Raw genomic sequence first — 19,619 nt, 5'->3', positions numbered from 1 at the left:
GCCACCCCGCCCCAGGCCCGGGCGCCGGGAAATGGGCGGGAAGGCCGCGCGGCGCGAGCCTGCGGCCCCTTCCAATCAATGCCGCCCGTCGCCCGCTCGCGGCTCCCCATTGGCCTTCTCTCTCCGGAGGCGGGGAGAAGGGGCCGGGCGTCTGCCTGCCTCTTGGCCAATCGCCGGGCCCACCGCGCGCGCCCCTGGTTGCCCTGGAAACCCAACAGCCTGCGTCTGGGATGAGCCGCGCCGACTGAGCTGGGGGGAGATGGACGGCAGCTCCGAGCACCGTGGGGACCCCGAGGGGGAAGACGGAGATGTGGCGAACCTGTCCTCCAAGCTGTCCGGAATCAAGGCCATCTCTGGCCCCCACTCCCCGGCCGAACCGCCGGAGCCGGAGCCGGGGACCGTAGAGGCTTCGGAGGCAGGCTCCGCCGAGGACGAGCCCGCCGAGCCTGCCGAGCCCGCCGAGCCCCCGGAAGCGCCGGCGGCCACGGAGGCTGTGGACAAGGCGGGACCCGGGGAGCCGGCCGACGCCGCGCCTGAGGAGACAGCCCAGCCGTGGCCCGAAGGCGGGTCCGCGGAACCCGAGGAGAGGGCGGAGGAGGAGAGGAAGGAGGCGGAGGAGCAGGAGGCGGAGGAGGAGAGGGAGGAGGAGGCCGCGGCAGCGGCGGTCAAGCGGAGAAGGAAGGAAGCCCCCTCGGCGGTCTCTGCGCGGCTGTCCACCACCGGCCAGGAAGAGGCTTGGCCAGCCCGGGAAGCTGAGCGGGAAGAGGGGAAAGAGGAGGAGGAGAAGGAGAGCGAGGAAATCAAAGAGAGAGGTGTGCAAGGAAGCCCGGTGAAAGGCAAGGAAAAGGAGGAAGGTCAGAGACTGGACGAGGAGGACGACGAATGGACCGAGGAGACGCAGAAGCTGCAGGAGCAGCAGCTGCGCGCTGAGCTCCTGGAACAGCACCGGGCGCTGGTGGCAGAACGCGGCACCTACCAGCGTTACAACATCTACCTGCAGCACAAGATCTCAGAGGCGCTGCGCAAGAAGAAGGGCCTGGATGCCGCCGACGTGCCCGACAGGGGCATGGAGTCCGAGGCCCCAGAGAAAGAGCAGGCCTACCTCCAGCATCTGGCCTTGCTGGAGGAGCTGAGGAAGCAAGAGGCAGACGACCTGGAGTGGTATCACCAGGAGCTGGCGCAGCTCAAGGAGCAGTGCCGGGAGGTACTCTCCCGGGTGGAGAAGGAATGGGCAGACTTCCAGGCACTCAAGAAGCAGGTGGTGATGCAGGCCATGGGCAGCTGTCGGATGCGCGGCGGTCGCCAGGCCGCTCTGCGAGAAGTGGAGCAGATCCAGGCGCTGGAGGATAAGAAGGAGAAGGAGATGAGTGCCGTGAGGCTAGAGAACGTGCAGCTAAAGCAGAGCTTGGTGCATTTTGAAACTCGGCTGAGGGCCCAGGAGGACCTGACGGAGGGGCTGCTGCTCATCGACTTTGAACAGCTGAAGATTGAGAACCAGACGTTCAATGAAAAAGTGGAGGAGCGAAACGAGAAACTCTTAAAACTGCACAACAAGGTGACCAACAACGTGCAAATAATAACCCACGTGAAGGAGAAGTTACACTTTGTGGACATGGAAAACGTGTGCAAGAAGACCCGGCTTTTGGAAATTGAGGCTCAGGTGGCCCTGAGGAGGGACATCTTGACCAGGACTAAGCAGGCCCGGGACAGACTGCGGGCTGACAACATCAAGCTGAATCAGAGGTCTGGGCTTCGAGGCAAGGAGCTACTCCTCCGGGACATGGAAGAGAAGGCGGACAGGACGGAAGGGCTCCAGCAGCACATCAAGTCCTTGGAGCGCCACCACGCTGGGCTTGCCATGTCCTGCAGAGGCGTGAAACAGAAGCTCAGGGAGGCCAAAGCCTTCCTCCCGCCCTGACACCCAGGACGGGAAGAGGCCGTGGGACGTCCCCAACCTCAGCCGCTTGTGTCCTCCGTTAACTTTTATCCTCCACTTGCGGCCGTTCTTTAAAAGGCCTGCGATATCGGGGATGAAGCTGTATTTTGTATTAATCTCATCATGTTCAGCTCCTGAATTAGTCCCGAGCAGAACTGGGTTCGCCATCAGTTTTACACGGGGTGAAGTAAAATAGGTCCAGAGAAACAGCCCTGATGAGTTAATACATTAGAGGCCGTCAGAAGCCTTGTTGCATGTGAGCAATTCCATAATTTCAGTGACCCGACCCTGAGGAAAACCGTGCCTCTTCATACCTCAGCGGGTTCAACAAACGGGTGGGGGACCAAGAAATGTCCTGTGCATTAAGCTCATTATTAAATCCCCTTCGAACGTATTAAACTGTGTGGTTCTGAGTCACATCCTCAACTCAAAGCTCAGCCATTTCCTTCGGTGAATCCAAACTTGTTGTGTCAGTAAGTAGCCCTGCCGTCTGGCTGATAAACAAGCTGAGGGAAACAGGAGAAATGCTAAGGAGGAAAAGGGGCTGAGGTTCTGTCCTCTTTCCTTTTTCCATGAGAGAAGGCTCGGTCTGCTTGACCGTTAACATTTGCTTCTGGCTTTCTAACGAAACATTTTCTGGGATCCTCTAAAGAAACACACTGGGGCGCCTGGCAGCCCAGATGGTGAAGCGTTTGCCTTCCGGCCCTGGTCATGACCCCCAGGGGTCTGGGATCGAGCCTCACATCCCGCTCCCAGCTCAGCAGGGAGTCTGCTCTTGCCTCTCCCAGTGCTTGTGCTGTGTCTCTCTCGCAAATGAATAAATAAAATCTTTTTTTAAAACCGCATTTATCTATACAAAACCATGAAATTTTGTTTTCCAGCGAAGACAAAATGATGATTGTAGTGTTGTTTGGCCAGCTGCAAAATATGCGGAGTGGTCTTTTGTTCTCAGCAAGATATTTTTGGATCTTGGCAAGAGGACAGTTACTATGCACCTGAATTTACTCTGTACCAAATATTAAAGTGTCTAGTATTCCTTGTGCTAATGGAGGAAACACCTGGTGGGTCTAGCTCTTTCCTCCAGAACCAGTGATTCCATTTCCGGTTTTTGGCGCTTCTGGGGCTAGGGGCTTGGTTTTACCTCCTCTTCCTTTTAAATTGAGTTTTGAGATGTGCAGATTTGGGATCAGGGTACTCTCCCATCCCTAGACTGAAGGAGGTCGTGAGGATGAGCTAGTTTTGGGTGCCGAATGCCTGTAAAGAAAGGTAGAAACCCCCTCCAGGCAGATGACTCCATTCGTGGTGAGAAGGTCCCAATGACCTTAACTTTTGGGGGTGCGATTGTTTTCTAAGGTGTGTTCCCTTTGAAGCCAATAAAGGTTGATGAAAATTCCTTTTCTAACTTTTACAGCTTGGATACACTCTTTTATAGGAACATACGTTTCAAACCACACAAAGGTGACAATGAGGGGAGTAAAAAGCATTGACTTCCTGTTTCCTCTTCCGTTCTAGCCTCTACACCTGTCTTCCCTCCACCCCACTCATCGAGGCCAAAGGGAAATAGTAAATGGCAGCAAGCAGAACTTGGTTTTCTTTGTGCCTCATGCTGAGAGCTGCACAGGCCCGCTGGGGTCTTCGGTGCTTCAGAGTGAACTGGCACCATGCTCCGTGCCTCCCCCAAGCGGGCAGCTGTCCTTGCCAGAGTGTGTCCCTTTGGCTCACTAGCGGCTGAGGAGGTATTTTCAGCTGACTTTGACCCGCTGGCCGCACCAAGCACTCCCTCATCCGCCCTGAACCGGGCAGACCAGCCTCTTGAGGGCGCGGGATACAGAGACATGAAGCTGGCATTGCTTTCAGCTGCAAAGTTACCAAATTACATTCTCTCCTGCTAAGAGATGTTACAATTCATTAGAAGAGAAATAATCTGTTGATTACTTCACAATGAGGTTCCTTCTAATTCAATTACGGGAGAGGTCTTGATCATGAAATAGCAACCCATTCACGAAGTGTTTCTTCAGCTCACCTCTGAGGAAGAATGCCACAGACCCCCCAGTCTTACTGATGGGCCCCATCCCAGCCTCTGATCCCCCACTCTGTGACTGTGTGCTTAGTTCTCTGGACCCCAGGAAGACAGAGGCCCGGGAGGTAAGGCCCGGGTCATCCTCCCTCAGAAACAGCACGACGCCTACCTAGCCCATAACCGATGCTCTATAGGTTGTTGGGTTACTAACACGTCACCATCATGGCATTCTCGTTTTCTGGCAAGAAGTGTTGCTCAAATGCCTAGGATAGGCAGACGCTGCTAAGTCCTGTATCAGACTCGAAAATAAGCACAGGCAGAAAGAGGTTTCCAGAAGTAGAATCGATGAGGAAAATGACGGCCCATTCCCGCAGGGACCGCCTCCGGGGAGCCTGCCTCCCTCTAGGAAGATAAAGGGAAGGGAGGGCGGCTGGACTAGAGACCTCTGACATCAAAGGCTTTCAAAGATCTTGGCAAAAAGGAGAGCCTGCAAAATGCAGGCACAATACAATCTGAGATGTTACACAACACGACTTCTTTTGAAATGGGTCTGAGTTGGAAGTGTCCCCTTTGGTGTCACAGGCGGCTTGCGTGGTTGGGCAGGAGGGCTCGGGCACTACCTGCGTAGTGCCCAAGGCATAGGAAAGGAAACACTTTTCATTGGGAGGTGCACGGTGTTCCTGGTAGCTTGTGTGAGATTTTAAAAAGACATAATGGAGAGACGTGCTTTCTTTTTTGGGGGGTGGGTCTGCAGCCATAATTTAGACTTTTGCACTTGGTCGGGTATTCCTGTCTGATAAAACCGCGGCAGAGTTAATGCACCCCGACCTGCAACTTGGGTTATAACGTGAAGGCCATGTTCATGTGAGAAGGACAAGCCATGCAAGGGGCATGACTGGGAAGGACTCGGGGGCCTGTGGCTGAGCTGAGCAGCTGGCGAGAGCGGGGGCCGCGGGCAAAGCACCGCTCCTGGTCCGCACCTCTTGCTTGTCCGCCGTGCCTGCCGGAACCCTGTCTACACAGGTGGGGGTTTGAATGAATACAGTTACACCTGCCCCAGGTTTTACCTGATGCAGGGTTCCAACATTTCACCGAAAGGATGCCAGATGTGAGTACAAAGTGCATCTAGGAGGAAGACAGAGTCAAATAAGACACATGCAGATAAGGGCTTTGGACTCAGGCTGGCCTGGATTCTGATTTCTGGTTGTGACCTGGGACAGACACTCCACCTCTCTAACCCTCAGCGTGCTCCCTTGTAAAACGGGGTAAAATTACATAAGTCATGGGGCGTCTGGGTGGCACAGCGGTCAAGCGTCTGCCTTCGGCTCAGGGCGTGATCCCGGCGTTATGGGATCGAGCCCCACGTCAGGCTCCTCTGCTATGAGCCTTGCCTCTTCCTCTCCCACTCCCCCTGCTTGTTCCCTCTCTCGCTGGCTGTCTCTATCTCTGTCGAATAAATAAATAAAATCTTAAAAAAAAAAAATTACATAAGTCATTATATGAAAAAAGTATCTCTCCCTAATAAAAATTAGGATTATTTTTTGTATTTCCAAATTGTGTACAATGAACATGCAGTTTTAATAAGTAAGGGGAAAATACTGATTTTTAAAATCCCTAAATTCCCCAGGAGTTCAGATACTAAAAGTCTGTGTGTCAGGAGCATGATTCCAGCTCTCTCTGGTGATGTGTTTCTTTAAATGACACAATTAATCCAGCATCCTATTTTCACCCTCACAAGCCAGCGGATGGATACTGGCACCGTTTTTAAGCTCTGGGTACAGAAAAGAAACATGAGGCTCAGAGAATCTAAATACTCCTGTTCTGACCTCTTAAATAACACCTGACATGGGAGCTGTTTTTGGCTGGATCAGCTTCTACTAGGAGCTCGGGAGTGGGGTCAAGAAGCTGCAGGAACAATATCTAGGAACCGAGAGACCGGGGTCAGGCCGGAGCAGGGGTAACTCGTGCTGTCCAGGGAGAAGACCACTGCCCCTCCCACAGGCTCAGGCATTCTGGGAGCAGGGCCCTTGGCATGGCCGTGCCCCATGGACCAGGAACCTTCTAGAGCCAGCTGGCTGCAGGCGATGCGGGGCTCACAGAGGAGCCTGAGCTCCCGAGCCAGCCCAGAGCTCCAGGCCTCTCAGAAGTACCCGGGGACAGTGAGCTCCTGCTTGGGGGCCTAAGGACTCGCCTTGGCTCTGAGGCTTCCCTCTGCTGGCCACACCCCTCCCGATAACCAGTGGCTCTTCTCAAGGTCCAGCTGGATCCCTGCACTGGTGCAGAGCCTCACTCCCTCTCTGGGCCTCGGTGGCAGGCTCCACATTTCGGGTGGTGGTTTTTGAACGGTCGGCCCCGCGGCTTCTCTTGGGAAAGCTGTCCACAACTTCTACTCCCAAGGCTGGTGGATCCCCAAGGTTGTTTCCGAGTCGGCCGTCAGGCATGGCTGTCTCCTTGCCAGCAGGCTGGTTCCTTGCGCACAGGAGGCATTCGGGTGAGTGAATCCAGGCCTCACCCCAAACCCTGCACTTGGAGTCGAGGTCAGAGCAAGAGGAGGAAGGCTTCCAAAGGCCCCAGAGCAAACCTGTTCCCTGGGGAGGGGGTCAGCAAGGGCTCGGGAGCCCCAGAGACGGAGTCTGAACCCCAGCCCCGCTGCTAACTGGCTGCAGGAGCCCAAGCAGATAGGCTTTCTGCGTCACACCTGTGGAATGGGGACAGTGACAGAGCTGCTGCGGAGAAATGAGGCCATTCACAGAACTCAGCCTGGAGCCCGGGGCAGGTGCGGCAGACAGCAAGCCCTGGGACACGACTGCCGTCCAGCACGGCCACCCTCGGCCACAACACCCCCCCCGGCCTGTGCCAGGGGCAGGAAAGGTAACAGTGGACCACAGCAGCCACGGATCCCCTGGTGAGAAAGATGGGAGCCTCGTGCTGGGGGCCGAAGACACGGGAGCGAACGCCCTGACCGGAGCTGTGCGGTTTCTGGGGAAGAGAAGCGGGGAGACCAGTGACGGGGCGGAGGGTACGGAGTGGCCCAGCACAGGCCATCAGCCTCGCTGACACAGGAGGGGCAGCACCATCCGCTCAGGTGCACTGTGCAGGGCACATAGGGACTCTCCTGGGGGACCAGGAGGGTTCCCCACCTTCTGGCTGGGCCTCCTGCCCTCGGCCGAACGGCTGGCACCACAAGCACAGGTGACACACGTGAGCGCACACATGAGCACTCGTTCTGACTGGCGCCAAGTGACCTCTCGGACCGTGTCACGCTCACTGCCCCATGGTGGGGCAGCAGGACTGACCTCCGCCCTGGAGCTGGGAACGGAGGTGCACAGTGGTCACCCTCGGGCTGGTGGGGGTTTGCATGGCAGCACCTGTCCGACCAGGCTCTGAGCAGGAGCCCAGGTAGGTGTGCAGCCCCGCCGCTGGCGCAGGCTGAGCACCTGCTTGCTGTGGGGTCAGGGGCAGGAAAGGGTCAGCAAGTCTGAGGGTCCCCTTTGGCTTGCAAGGAGCACACTAAACTCCCAAACCCCTGGACCAAATTAACATAACCACCACCTTATCTAACCGAGCACAATAAGTGGGTTTTAAAATAATGCAATGCTTGGGGCGCTGGGATGGCTCAGTCGGTGAAGCGTCTGCCTTCGGCTCAGGTCATGACCTCAGGGTTCTGGGATCGAGCCCCGCATCGGGCTCCCTGCTCGGTGGAGAGCCTGCTTCGGCCTCTGCCTGTCACTCCCTTTGTGTTCTCTTGCACGCACACTCTCTCAAAAAAAATCCTAAAAAAAATAAATAACGCGATGCTCAAAGTCAAATTTTGCCGTACTTGAAGGTGAGAACTTCAGTTTTAAACCAAACTGCAGTGAACTAAGTAACAATTTTACATGACTTTATTTAATAAAACCACATATTTACAATTCAAAAAGTCCTAACGATAGACTTTACTAAATAAAATTAAAGGTTAACTGTACAAGCAATTAAAACATGATATGTAGCAAGTATTATCAGGAAGTTTCTATCAGCAAACTATTCAAAATAGTCAAAAACTGAGCAGTTAAAAAGTACCTTTTAAAGTGAACATTGTTTCTAGATGGGCTTTCAGGGACTGGTGGGGATGCGGCTTTCGACTCTAAAGTGCCAGATGCACAAGGTCCCAAGCCCCAAGTCTTAGATCCGGACAACCCGTGGCTTGGGACCAGAAAGTGCAGACTTGCAGGGGGCGTGGCCTTTCAGTCGGCTCCCCCGTTTTTCTAAACGATGGGGTCCGAGAGAGCAGCCCGACCCCACAGAAAGCAGCCACGCAGCCCGAGCTCCCAGCCTCTGGGGTGGACACAGCCAACCGACAAGACCCCGGGCGGTCCCCGAACAGGTCATGGAAACCTCTTGTGAGCTAGAGATTTGGTAAGTATTCCGGATCGGCACGGAATCCCGTTAAAAAACTTAATGCATACGTGGTGATGGAAGTCCCAAGAGACGGATGGCAGACTGCCCGACGAAGTGTTAAGGGCTGGGGTTCGAACGCGCGGGACGAGCCACGGACGCGTCCTGCAGCAGCGGCCCTTCCTGTCCCGGCTGAGGAACATCTGTACGTACGGTAAGAAAATATATACACCTTTCAGAACAGAAAGCCCATGTCCAGGAATGACACTCAGCACATGTGGGCAGAGGGCCGCGCCCGGGGGTCAGCGGGGTGACATTCGGCAGCACAGTGGCGGGCTGGCTGTGTCTGGAAGCGCGAGCCCCCGCAAAGACGGGACCCCGCCTCCTCCGAGAGCGCAGCCGGGTCAGCACTTCCAGGCTGAGGCAGAGCGTGGGTCCGAGATGCCCCACAACCTCCCTGGAGAGCTCAGTCAAGAAGACAGGGGGACAAAGCAAGTCCAGGAAATGGGACTCACGGCCTCGGCGCGGCCCCTGCCCCTGCCTGTGCCACCGCAGAAGGCTCAGGAGAGCGAGGCCGCAGGGAGGCCGCCGCCCCTGCCCCACCTCGTGGAAGGCCGGCTCTCGGAGCCCGGGGCGCTCCCCAAGTCAGCACCGAGGGCAGCCGGGGGACGTCCCCCCGGGGAGTGTGGCTGAGGGGGCAGCAGAGCGCCCTCCGACCGGGTCTCCCGAGCACTCGTGGACACAGCACATCAGCCGGATCAGCGCGTGGGGACCGGTCTCCACAACCTGCCCGTCCTCCAGGCTCTTCTGTGTGAAAACTGCTCACGGCTTCGAATGTGCATGACACAGCGCTCGTAACAAAATGCTTAAAGTCAGTCAAGGAAAAGTTTGAACAAGAAAGTTGCTGATGAACTTGGGGGAAACCCAGCTAAACGGGGAGAGGCCGACGGGACAAACGCTGGGAGCCCCGACAAGGCCGTCCGCGTGCGGCCACTCCTCCGCCCGCTCAACAGTCTCTCTTTAAACCAAAGGCGCAAGGAGGGAACCGCTGCTACTCAGGACTGATCCTGCCGCTCGGGTGACAGAAGAAAGAGCGGCATTCTGGGAGAGCAAGGCGCAGGCTGCCCCCGCCACCCCAGCCTCTGCACACAGGAGGTGTGGGGGGCTGAAGCCTGTCTCCCGTCTCGGGCCTCCTGTGTGAGCAGCTCCTCCTGCTCAGGAGATGGGGGGGAGCAATCTCAGGGGACAGCAGGGGTTCCCCGGAACCCAAGCTGCCATTTTCAGCTCTCATGCTCTGATTCTGTCAAGCCGACAATGGAGAAAGGCCAACCTGAAAGTCAGGTCGACTCCCAGGGAGCCCACGGGCAGGCTGGGTGAGCTTTCCTTTCATGCTATCTTTGGTAGGTGGGCTTTAAAAACAGGACCCCAGCCCTGGAACGGTTCTCTTGGTGAACTGAATCAACAACTCCTTCCTCCCTCAAGCAGGTCAATGAGCCAGTAACGCCTCAAGGCCTCCTAAGTAGCATTTGTCACGCACCTTGGCTAAGGAAGACTGTGATGTACTTTTCATCAGTTGACGTAAAAGCATGACAATTTAATTAACTTTTGTGAAGTAAGGGGGGGGTTAGCCACTGCCTTATTTTTACACCATGCAGAATACGCAGGGCTGGCCGTGGCCAACACTAGCTCATCGTTCCACTGAGCTGCTTAAGGCGAAGCCTCGCTTTAGTTCTTTAAAAGTTGTTTAAGGCCAACGTCAGTGTTAGGATCAAACACGGAAAGAGCCCGTTCTTCTCAGCTGTCAGTGAGCCCGTCTGAAACAACGCGGGTGCCGCCGGGAAATCTGCTCTGGGGCCGAGCGTGAGTCTGCCGGCCGCTCAGTGTCTGAGAGACGGGCTTCCTTTCTCCGTGTCCCGGCTGTCCTTCTGCAAGGCAGTCAGCACCTGGGAATCACAGGGGAGACGTCCGTGGGTGATCTGCAAACACACTGAACACAGGCCCTGCCAGGTGTGGCGACAGGCCTTGCAGCCTCCCTGGTATCTGTGCCCCTCCCCCCACCTCCACCACTCCCTTTCTACCCCCTACACCCGCAGCCAGAGCCTTCCTCCTAACGCGGAACTCAACCGTGCCGTCTCTGGCCTGAAGTCCTCCAACAACGTCCCCCCAGCCACAGCACCACCGTCAGGACTCGGCTACAATGTGGCTCCAGCCCGGCGCTCGCCACCACCCAAGCCAGGCTCTCCTGTCCTGGACGCTGACAAGCACCCCTGAGCCTTTCCGTGCAGCCCCTCTGTTGCCTGCCTCCCTCTTCCCCAGCGAACCAGGTGCCCCTGCAAGGCTAACGCCCTCCTGGGCTTTCCCAAAGTGACCGCACTCCCAGCTCTGCGCTCGCCCGGCTCCTACCTACCACCATCATTTTTAAAGACTACATCCCACTCTGCCTGCTCAGTACCAGCAGTGCCGCCAACAGAGGCTCCATTTACTGACCGCCCACGTGGGGCACCTCTCTGGGGACCTCACGCGCAGCAGCTGTTAGTCAGACAACAAGCTCAGGAAAGTTAAAGCCCCATGGTCAGGCAACAGACAGGAGCAGGAGCGGCTCTTCAAACAGCTCGTATGCAATCAGACCTAGATTGCTGGGAATTCAAAACCAGGGGCTAATCGACTGGGGTCAGGCACTATGTCAGTTTAACCGAATCACAAATGACCAGGGGTGAAGCAGAAACACTTCATGTAGTTTCAGATGAATTGCACAGAAGGAAGTCCTTCTCTCTACCTCTAAGTTGATGGGACTGCCAGGCACACACACTCATTTACTTGTCTGTAAAGCTCTCCAGGGTCCTGACCTAAAGTGGAGCATCTAAGTGGAATGTGTATAGACCACAATTCCCATGGAGCCTAGCACCGAATAAACCCCATGATGTCCCCCCGACCCCCACCATCAGGCTGACTCCCATCGTGATCCCGTGATTAGAAAATGCCCTACTATCCAATAACCGCTGACCTAGTTTTAAGCAAACATTTTACCTTGTCCCTGAAACACGAAAAGGGAAACAGACCTGGGTTTACCCCTGCCCTCTGCGTGCCTGTGCGGGGGACGCTCATGGCGTGAAGACCAGCGACAAGGAGCAGCAGATCAGCAGACCCGTGACTGCACGTGCAAAGTCAGGTAGTGACCGAGCTACGTGTAGGACAAGGGCCATCAGGAAAGGCCTTGGCTTTCTGCAGAGACTTCAGAAACCCCGCAAGCAAGTGAACCACGGAGACCACAGCACGCCCTCCCGCACAGGCCATCGCACAGGGTCTCCACCCACAGGGGCCTACGCAGCTGCACGCTCTGCAGTCACCTTCTTGAAACTCTTAGCAATGCTGACCAGTGGTCCCAGGTTTCCACTAACTTCTTAACCAGAGAAAGGCTCTTTCTCCCTCGTCAGATCCCTGAGAACCATACAGCCAGTTCTGCACACACGAGCGGAGCGTGCTTTCTAAGTTTTATTGAGATGTGACTCCTTACCATATAACTTGTCCATTTAGAGCGTACAGTTCAAGAGTTTTAGTGTATTCATCGATGTGTGCGACATTACCATGGTCTGTTTCAAAGAACCCTGTATCCTCCGGCTCCCACCCTGCCCGCCCCGCCCCTGCCGGGCGACCACTTGCGGACTTCCTGTCTCCACAGAGGACGCTGTTCTGCACTTGCCTACTAATGGAATCACACAGTGTGTGGTCTCTAGTGTCCAGCTTTGTCCCTTCACGGGATGTTCTCAAGGGTCATGCGTGGTGTTGTGTGTGTGAGGACGTCATCGCTTTTTACCAACAAAATGTATTTAATATTTCAGAAATGCAAATCATATCACCCAAGCACAAAACAGTGCCCCTGCCCTCCCTCCCAGCATCACCCAAGGTCCCACACTGCAGCCATGCTTCTTCCCCAGAGACCCGCACAGAGAGGGAGCCCGCCAGCCAACGACAGCAGCATATAACAGGACAGGAGGGACAGGAAGGGCCAGCTCAACGGCCAGGATGAAGGACCCAAGTGAGAGGGAACTTCTGTCTGGTTAATAAATGCACTGAATTGTACACTTTCAAAAGGGAGAATTTTATGGTATGTGAATTACATCTCCACAAAGCTGTTACTATTATAAAAATAAACACACTGCTACAGAGATACAGCCTGATGGCCCATGAAGTAATCTTCAGACCGAACAGTCACCTTACAGGAAATACAGGTTTGGGGACCACGGTGAACACCACCACCAGGACGTAACCAGCAAGACCCAGACTCTGGGAGACGCTGCAGGACACGCGAGCTCATTTCTTCAGTAAACAGAGGACGAGGGATAAAAGGAGAGGTGGGGTAACCTATATATTAAAAAAGGACTAAAAAGATCTTTCAACTAACGGCAGCGTGACTGTATCCAGACTACGAAGCCGCTGACACCTGAGACCGTTAGAAATCGGAAAACGCCTGGAGAGCTGACAAGGACACGGGGCCCGTTATCTAGCTGACTCTATTTTAGTACGTATATGAAATCTCCCCCTAATAAAAAAGATCACAGAAGAGTACAAGCCTCCACAGATAGTCTCCAGCCACGACATGCTGCCCGGACAAGCTTTGAGCCGATCTAGGATCAAGAAGCAAGGCTTTATTTTTCCTTTCTCGTACCATAAAAACTTGAAGCCAGCTAATACCGGCCAATCCCACGGGGGCCAAGCCCCAGGCAGGACACCCAGAAGGGGTGAGAGGACTCTAGATGGAGGAGGCCCAGGGTGGACTCGCTCCCACACCGTCAATCAGCTGCTCCCAAGACTCAGCCACCAGGGGGCCAGTGTGACCCATCCCAGGGGAGCCATCCCTCAGCCCTCCTGTCCTCCAGTGAGCTCTGTGGGTCTCCTCTGTTTACCAGTGATGGGGGACAATCCCACCACCCTGCCCTGGGGCACACGCGGGGGAGGGGTGCTTGATTTACAAAATGCCTTCTAAGGTGTGGTCAGCACAGTGCTGGCAGCGAGAAATCCTGACCTCCCGATGTCACCGCCGCATGGGTGGGGGGTTTCTGTTATCCACCCTCCATCTAATAGACGCTCAGAAGGACTGTCCAAGACCCCGCGTGGCAGAACCAAGCCGCAAACCCAGGCTCCTTGTGTCCAGTCCAAGAAGGACTTTATTTAGAGAGGGCCGTTTGCTCGACAGGCACTTGGGAGCAAGGACTTCTTCAGTCAGGCTACTGAGCCAGCTACTCTGCAGGAAAAAAGAGAACAAAAGAGCCGTTTACCTGAGCCCACTTCCTGTTTCGACTCTGCATCTGAATCGTAGCTATGGAAGCAAACACTTCCTCCGAGGGCAGGTCGTCTGGGAGCCTCGTCAGGAACTGGGCTATATGAATGAAGTCCATCTTGGTCAGGATGTCCTCAAACAGCTTCAGGATGCCCAGGGCCGTCCGGAACAGGAACCCTTCCCCGTCACGACAGAACACATCCCAGATACGACAGGCCAGATCCAGGGGCAAAGATTTACTATACAAGGTAAAGATCCTGGGGGGAAAAAAAGTTTTGAGTTTTTCAGGTTTTAGATGGCACAAAGAAACAGCTCTGAATTCAGGTCTAATCCACTAAAAATGCTCCCTGAGTTAGTTGCTTTCATACTTAAGACACATGGTGGGGGGCGGGGAGCGGCACGAGGCCTGCATTCATTCTGAAGGGCAATTTCATAAGAAAGCATTCTCGGCTTTCCCGCAGAATCCCAAACACCGTACAATTTCTGAATCGCGGATGCTGACTGCATCCACACGCGACAGATATTTCCGACAATCCAGTACACACCGCTCTGCAGGAGGGCTGGACACAGGGTTAATAAGGTGGACAGAGCTCAGAGTCTGAGGCGAGCAGAAACAGTCAAGAGAATACAATCAGTGTATGTACACATCTCCCACTTCCGAAGAACACTGTATACTTTTCTCCCACTAGGGGTCTGCAAGGAACAAAGCAAAATTTTCCAAATGAAGCTGAATGTAGACGATAAGAAACTGATCTTCTGCTTAACAATGCAAACAATCAGACGAGAAAGTAAAACGCAGACACGCACGATCTTAAACTATTGTGACAATCACCATCAAAGTACCAAACACACACCGTCTTGGATGATCGGCTGTATTACCAAGTTTAAGCATTTGTAATCTGGAAGGTGCCTGCGTCATAAAGCGAGGCGAGCCAGGTTGGGACGTAGGCCAAACGGATTCTCTGCGAACCCAGCCTCCTTCCTCGGCTCGGAGACACAGCCCGGGTGCCATCCCCAGGGTGTCTGCTGACCCCGAGGACCGGCCAGATGCCCCCTCTGACCCTGGTGCTTATCGGAACACGTGTTTGCTTCGGTCTTCCCCACGGAGGTGCCCAGGAGCAAGGACCCTGACCGACGGCCTGCACCTCAGCCTCCCGCACAGCACCGGGCCGTCTCCTCTGAGAAAGCCCCCGGATGGCCGCACTGCCCATCTGCTCCAGGGTCCTGGACGTGGGTGGTTCCCACCTCCTCACCAGCGGCAGTGCTCACTAGAGGCGGGGACTCTCAGGTGCCAGGGGACTCTCCCCTCTCTTGGAAAATCACCCGTTCACAGTTTCACGACTGCCTTCGTGCCCACCCCAGCTCCAGAGACCCTGTACAGGCACCGGACTCAGGTGCTGCACCCCGACTACGGGGCTGGCCTGGTCAGGGGGAATGTCATCCAGCCTTCAACAGCAGGCCTCCCAGCCTCCCGGAGAAGATCCCGCAGAGAGCCCACGCCATCCTGGCCGACGTGCTCCTGAGGCTCCGCACACAGCCTTTCCTGAACTCTCACCTGGCAACGTCTCTGCCCCAGCAACAGGCCTGCCTCCGGGACCCAGAGGGACATGTCATGCAGCCAAGGGCACAGACCGAACACGCGTGCTAATTAAGACCCCAAGCCACACAAGGCTTTCAAACTCTAATGAGAGACTTCAGGAGGGCACACCGATCAACTCGGACGATGAAATAGACGAGCGTCACAAGGAAGCCCCTATGTCACAGAAACAGCTGAGCTTCGACTAAGGGCCTACTATGTGCTCTGTGCCCCCCGCCCGGGCACGCCAGGAGCACACCGGATTCCACAGCCAGGACCGCCGTGGGAGGCGGTGTCCCTGAGACAGCACAGTTGCGGCACAAGGCAGCCCGTCCAGCACACTTAGCCCTGGGATGGCCGCCCGGGCCCTGCCCTCCACCTCCTCACTGTCCCCTCTGAGCCTGTAGATTCCGCAGGCTTCCAGCAACCGGTGCCCCCCAAGGATCACATCGCTGTGTCCCCTCCTGCTCTGGGGCAGACATCTCGGTCCCCTCCCCCTCCTCCCACCCCTCCTGCAAGTAGCACCACACCGAGAGGGGCCTCGTGCCCCTCCTCATGTCCCCCATCACTAGAGTCCACTTCTGAGTCCACACTTTCAGATGCTTGCCTGCGTTTTAAACCCCACTTAGAGTCAAAGCCCCACTCTGAAGAGGACACTGAACCTCTCTTCCCTGGATTTCCCCCCAGGAGGAGCTCACTCGGGCACCACTCACGCAGCTAAAGAGTGCACCAGCTCCCCGGCTGCCAGGCTCTGCCCTGGCCCCGTGGCAGCCCTGGGACGGGGACGGGGACAGCTCCCGCCAGAGCAGCAGAAGCAAGAGAGCAGCTGCCTGCTCACAGCCCTCTGGCCCTTCCCAGCTCCAGCCCTTCAAGTGCCCCCACTGTGCCCTGAGCACTCGGCTTCCTCAGGCTCGGACCCGTGAGTGCGGGAAAGGCAGGGTCCCAAAGCGTGCCCAGGATGCTGCAGGCTTCTCCCCATGGCAGCAAGAGAGAACTCAAAGCTGCTTCTTCCCTGGACCGCTGCACGTTATTGCACTTTGTGTCAAAAATGGTAACTTCAGGTACAAATTTAACTAATGCAAATACTGTATTTCTATGTTGCAGAAGTAAGAAGTGGCTACGGGCTTACAGAAGACATCAAACACACCTGTGGGCCGCTTCCCCCATGACGTGTGTGGCAGGGACAGGTCGGATTCCTCCTGCCAAGCCCTCCCAACTGCCAGAAAACATCCTGATCCGCAACGTCTGTTCCGACTGCTTGTCTGAGCTTGCAGGAAAGTGAGAGGGTACAGGAAGGGGGAGAAGGGGGTTCCACGGCTCCCAAAGTCTTCACGGAGGCAAAGGCTCATTCTCAGAATCCAGCCCTTCCCTGGTCCCCTCCCCGAGCAGGTATCAGAGCTGACGGGGAGCGCGGGCTTCGTCCTGAGCACGGCTTTTTTTTTTTTTTTTAAAGATTTTATTTATTTATTTAACAGAGATAGAGACAGCCAGCGAGAGAGGGAACACAAGCCAAGGGGAGTGGGAGAGGAAGAAGCAGGCTCACAGCACAGGAGCCTGATGTGGGGCTCGATCCCATAACGCCGGGATCACGCCCTGAGCCGAAGGCAGACGCTTAACCGCTGTGCCACCCAGGCGCCTCCTGAGCATGGCTTTATACCATCTACCCGGCTCGCAAGTTCTCCCCCGCAGCTCCGCAGGACGACCCATCATCTCCACTTTACAGACGAAGAAACTGCAGACAAAGGGAGGCTGCGGGAAGTGGGTGCGAGCCTGAGGCGGGGGCGCCATCCTGCAGCCCCCCCGTGGAGAAGCCAGAACAGAGACTGGGCCTTTCAGGCCTGACACCACCGACTCCCAGCCGTGCCCACATCGTCCCAGGGTTGTGAGCCTCTGCTCCCCTCACCCCGAGCCCCCGAGCCCCCCGCCTCACCACATGCTCCCCGTGCCCCTAACAAACTGAGACAAGCAGTCAGAACAGACGCTCAGTAAGAGGATTAGATTTCGTGAGGCCAAACGCGAACTGCGTTCACTGAAGACTGGGAGGTAGTGGGGCGCCCGGGGGGCTCAGTCGGTGAAGCATCTGCCTTCGGCTCAGCTCCTGATCTCAGGTGCTGGGACCGAGCCCCATGTCGGGCTCCCTGTTCCACAGGCAGCCTGCTTCTCCCTCTGCCTCTGCCCCCGTCCCCAACTTGTGCCTGCTCGCTCTCTTCAAATAAAGTCTTTAAAAAAAAAAAAAAAAAAAAAGACTGGGAGGTAGTTACTGAAGACTCCGTTACCAAGTCCAGCCCCCGCCCCAATCCTGGAAGCAGCTGGACACCCCCTGCCTTCAGAGCACCCTCTCGTCAGGCCAGCCTGCAGCAGGTTCGGCGCCGGGGTCCCGGCACAGCCGTGTAGATGCCATGTGAAGCCAGGATGAACGAGCAGGTCCTTCCTGAGAGCGGGTTTCCACTGCGAGCCTGCAACGCACCCTCCCCCCCCATGACGACGGCCCCAGGGCGCACCAGCCGCTAGCCCAGAAGCTTGGGAGCTCAGCAAGACAGGCCCCTGCTCCCGAGGAGCTCACAGGCAGACCTGTCACCCCAACGTTAAGACCTACAAACGAAATGGGAGCAATCTAAATGCAACAGAAACTGAAAGCTGCCAACCACAACTTCACCCCGAACCTTTCCTTTAGGGCAGAGATTCAGCGTAACGTGGGATGGCCAAGGACCCCCAGACATCACTTCAACAAACACTCTTCATGATGGAACGTACTGTTGGATTCTTTTACTAACCCAAGACTGTTTATTACAAAACCCGTTCACACCTCCAGATAATTCTACCATTCGAAGCAGCCAGAAAAAGTTTGAGCAGTTCAATGACTATGTGTCAATCCTCCCACAAAACACCATACCTGACTGAACCCTCGAAACTCTGCAGGGAGACGAACACCACTGGCGAGACCATGCTCTGACCCTCGTGTCTCCACGTGCACAGGGAAGAGTGACACGCCACACCAGGGAAGACCCCATTTCCAGAAAGGCAACACCAGCAGGTCAATCTGATTCTCCGCCGTGAAGTCTCTGTACCAACGTTCCAAGCCCGCACAGAGGAACAAGCACCCGAGCAGGCCCCGGGCTGGGTTCTGGAAGGGGCCCCTCGGGAACAGACACGTTCCCTGATCTAGGACTCGGAGCCGCACACGGGGAGGGACACCAAGGACACAGAGGTACCTGACAAAGCTCAGTCTGTGAGTGGAACGCAAGAAACAGAGATGCCCTCAGAGCGGGTCAGTGCTGTGACGGAGGGACGCATACACTGCAGGGATGGAGGGGAGGGCCGAGAGCGTTCTGCAGGAATCACTCCCCAGCGGTGCTAGGTAAGGGCCGATAAAGCTATCCTGTCATACTCCACAGGGCAGAGGAACTGTGCTGGGAGGAAGCAGGAGCAATCCCCAGCCGGCCTTCGGTGGGTGGACCTCATGGCAGGAAAGGAGGTCGTTGTCTTTGTGCCCACGCGGCTCACCCGGGGCCACTCCACCAGCCAAGCCACAGGGGCCCGTCAACCCTCAGACAGGGGTAGGAGTGAGAGGCCTCGTCCTCAGGCAGCTAGTAACCGGAAGCCTAGGATCTCCCGTGTCTCTCGAACACATGCGCGGCGCAGGCCCGCCCACTGCCAGCCATTCCGAGGCGGCGCCCTGCTCAGGGTGTGGATGTGGCTTCGGGAAAGTGGTGTGGCGCCGTGAAAAAGCAAAGGCTCTGGTGTCCGACCAGCCCAGGCTGCTGGCCCCGGCTGTGACTGCGCAGGGCCCTTGGTGGCCTCCTCTGTGAAGACAAAACCGGCCGTGAGCGTCTCTGCGAGGTCAGCTTCCGGGCCAAGTCCTGAGCACGGCCTGTTGTATCCCTGGCTTCCTCCTCGCCGCCTGTCCTGCTTCCCACCGGAGCTGTTCCCTGGGAGCACCCCCCAAGAACCACGGCATTCAGAGACACGGGCTGCAAGGAGTGCGTCAGGGCACGCGGCTTTGCTGGGCCTGACTCCACCTCTTCGCCGGCCCTCCGCCGCAACTGCAAACAGAGACAACGTTCTCCTTGGTCCTCACTCCAGAAACCAGCAGAGCACAGGCCTCCCCAAAGCAGGGTTGGCAGCACTGACGAGGCAGCAGGCGCCAGCCACGACCCATCACAAACCGTGGAGCTTCCTTCTCACGCAGACACCCCGGACTCTCCTTCGGTTTTCACACGGACGAATCTGGTCCAGGGTTCCCACTCCCAGGAGCATCAGCAGCGTGTAGACGCGATCCCTGGAGCCCGAGCTCTGGGACCCAGCTCTCGGGTTATGCTGCCTCACCACCAAATCCCTCAGAAGGGCTCAGTGGGAAAGCACACTAGGTCTAAAGCAGGCAACATGAACGTGAGTGCCAGCTAGCCGCATGACCTCGGGCAAGCCACTCCGCCTC

The 19,619-nt window shown here is 56.3% G+C and overlaps 2 protein-coding genes across 5 annotated transcripts in view; one reads left to right on the top strand and one right to left on the bottom strand.

Annotated features, from left to right (window-relative positions):
* Positions 1 to 17: 17 nt before the first annotated feature.
* Positions 18 to 3,277, top strand: CCDC96 (coiled-coil domain containing 96). Its single transcript, XM_034672166.1, has one exon. The coding sequence runs from the start codon at positions 32 to 34 to the stop codon at positions 1,916 to 1,918; it is 1,887 nt and encodes a 628-aa protein (XP_034528057.1). The 5' UTR covers positions 18 to 31; the 3' UTR covers positions 1,919 to 3,277.
* Positions 3,278 to 7,822: 4,545 nt separating this feature from the next.
* TBC1D14 (TBC1 domain family member 14) overlaps positions 7,823 to 19,619 on the bottom strand; it is a 103,761-nt gene continuing 91,964 nt past the window's right edge. For all 4 annotated transcript variants that reach the window (XM_002926275.4, XM_019807040.2, XM_019807041.2 and 1 more), the window contains 2 exons: positions 13,607 to 13,865; positions 7,823 to 10,273 (listed from right to left, as the gene is read on the bottom strand). In XM_002926275.4, coding sequence (XP_002926321.1) covers positions 10,208 to 10,273; positions 13,607 to 13,865 — 325 coding nt within the window. In that variant the 3' untranslated portion in view covers positions 7,823 to 10,207. The remainder of the gene's footprint in view (positions 10,274 to 13,606; positions 13,866 to 19,619) is intronic.

Source organism: Ailuropoda melanoleuca, chromosome 11 (genome assembly GCF_002007445.2).
Source record: "Ailuropoda melanoleuca isolate Jingjing chromosome 11, ASM200744v2, whole genome shotgun sequence".
Taxonomy (NCBI): domain Eukaryota; kingdom Metazoa; phylum Chordata; class Mammalia; order Carnivora; family Ursidae; genus Ailuropoda; species Ailuropoda melanoleuca.
The sequence above is the reverse complement of the archived record's forward strand: the minus strand, read 5'-3'. Positions and strand labels throughout refer to the sequence as shown.

Excerpts from the sequence above, each read along its gene's own strand:
- CCDC96 (XM_034672166.1), top strand. The coding sequence starts at position 32 with ATGGGCGGGAAGGCCGCGCGGCGCGAGCCTGCGGCCCCTTCCAATCAA.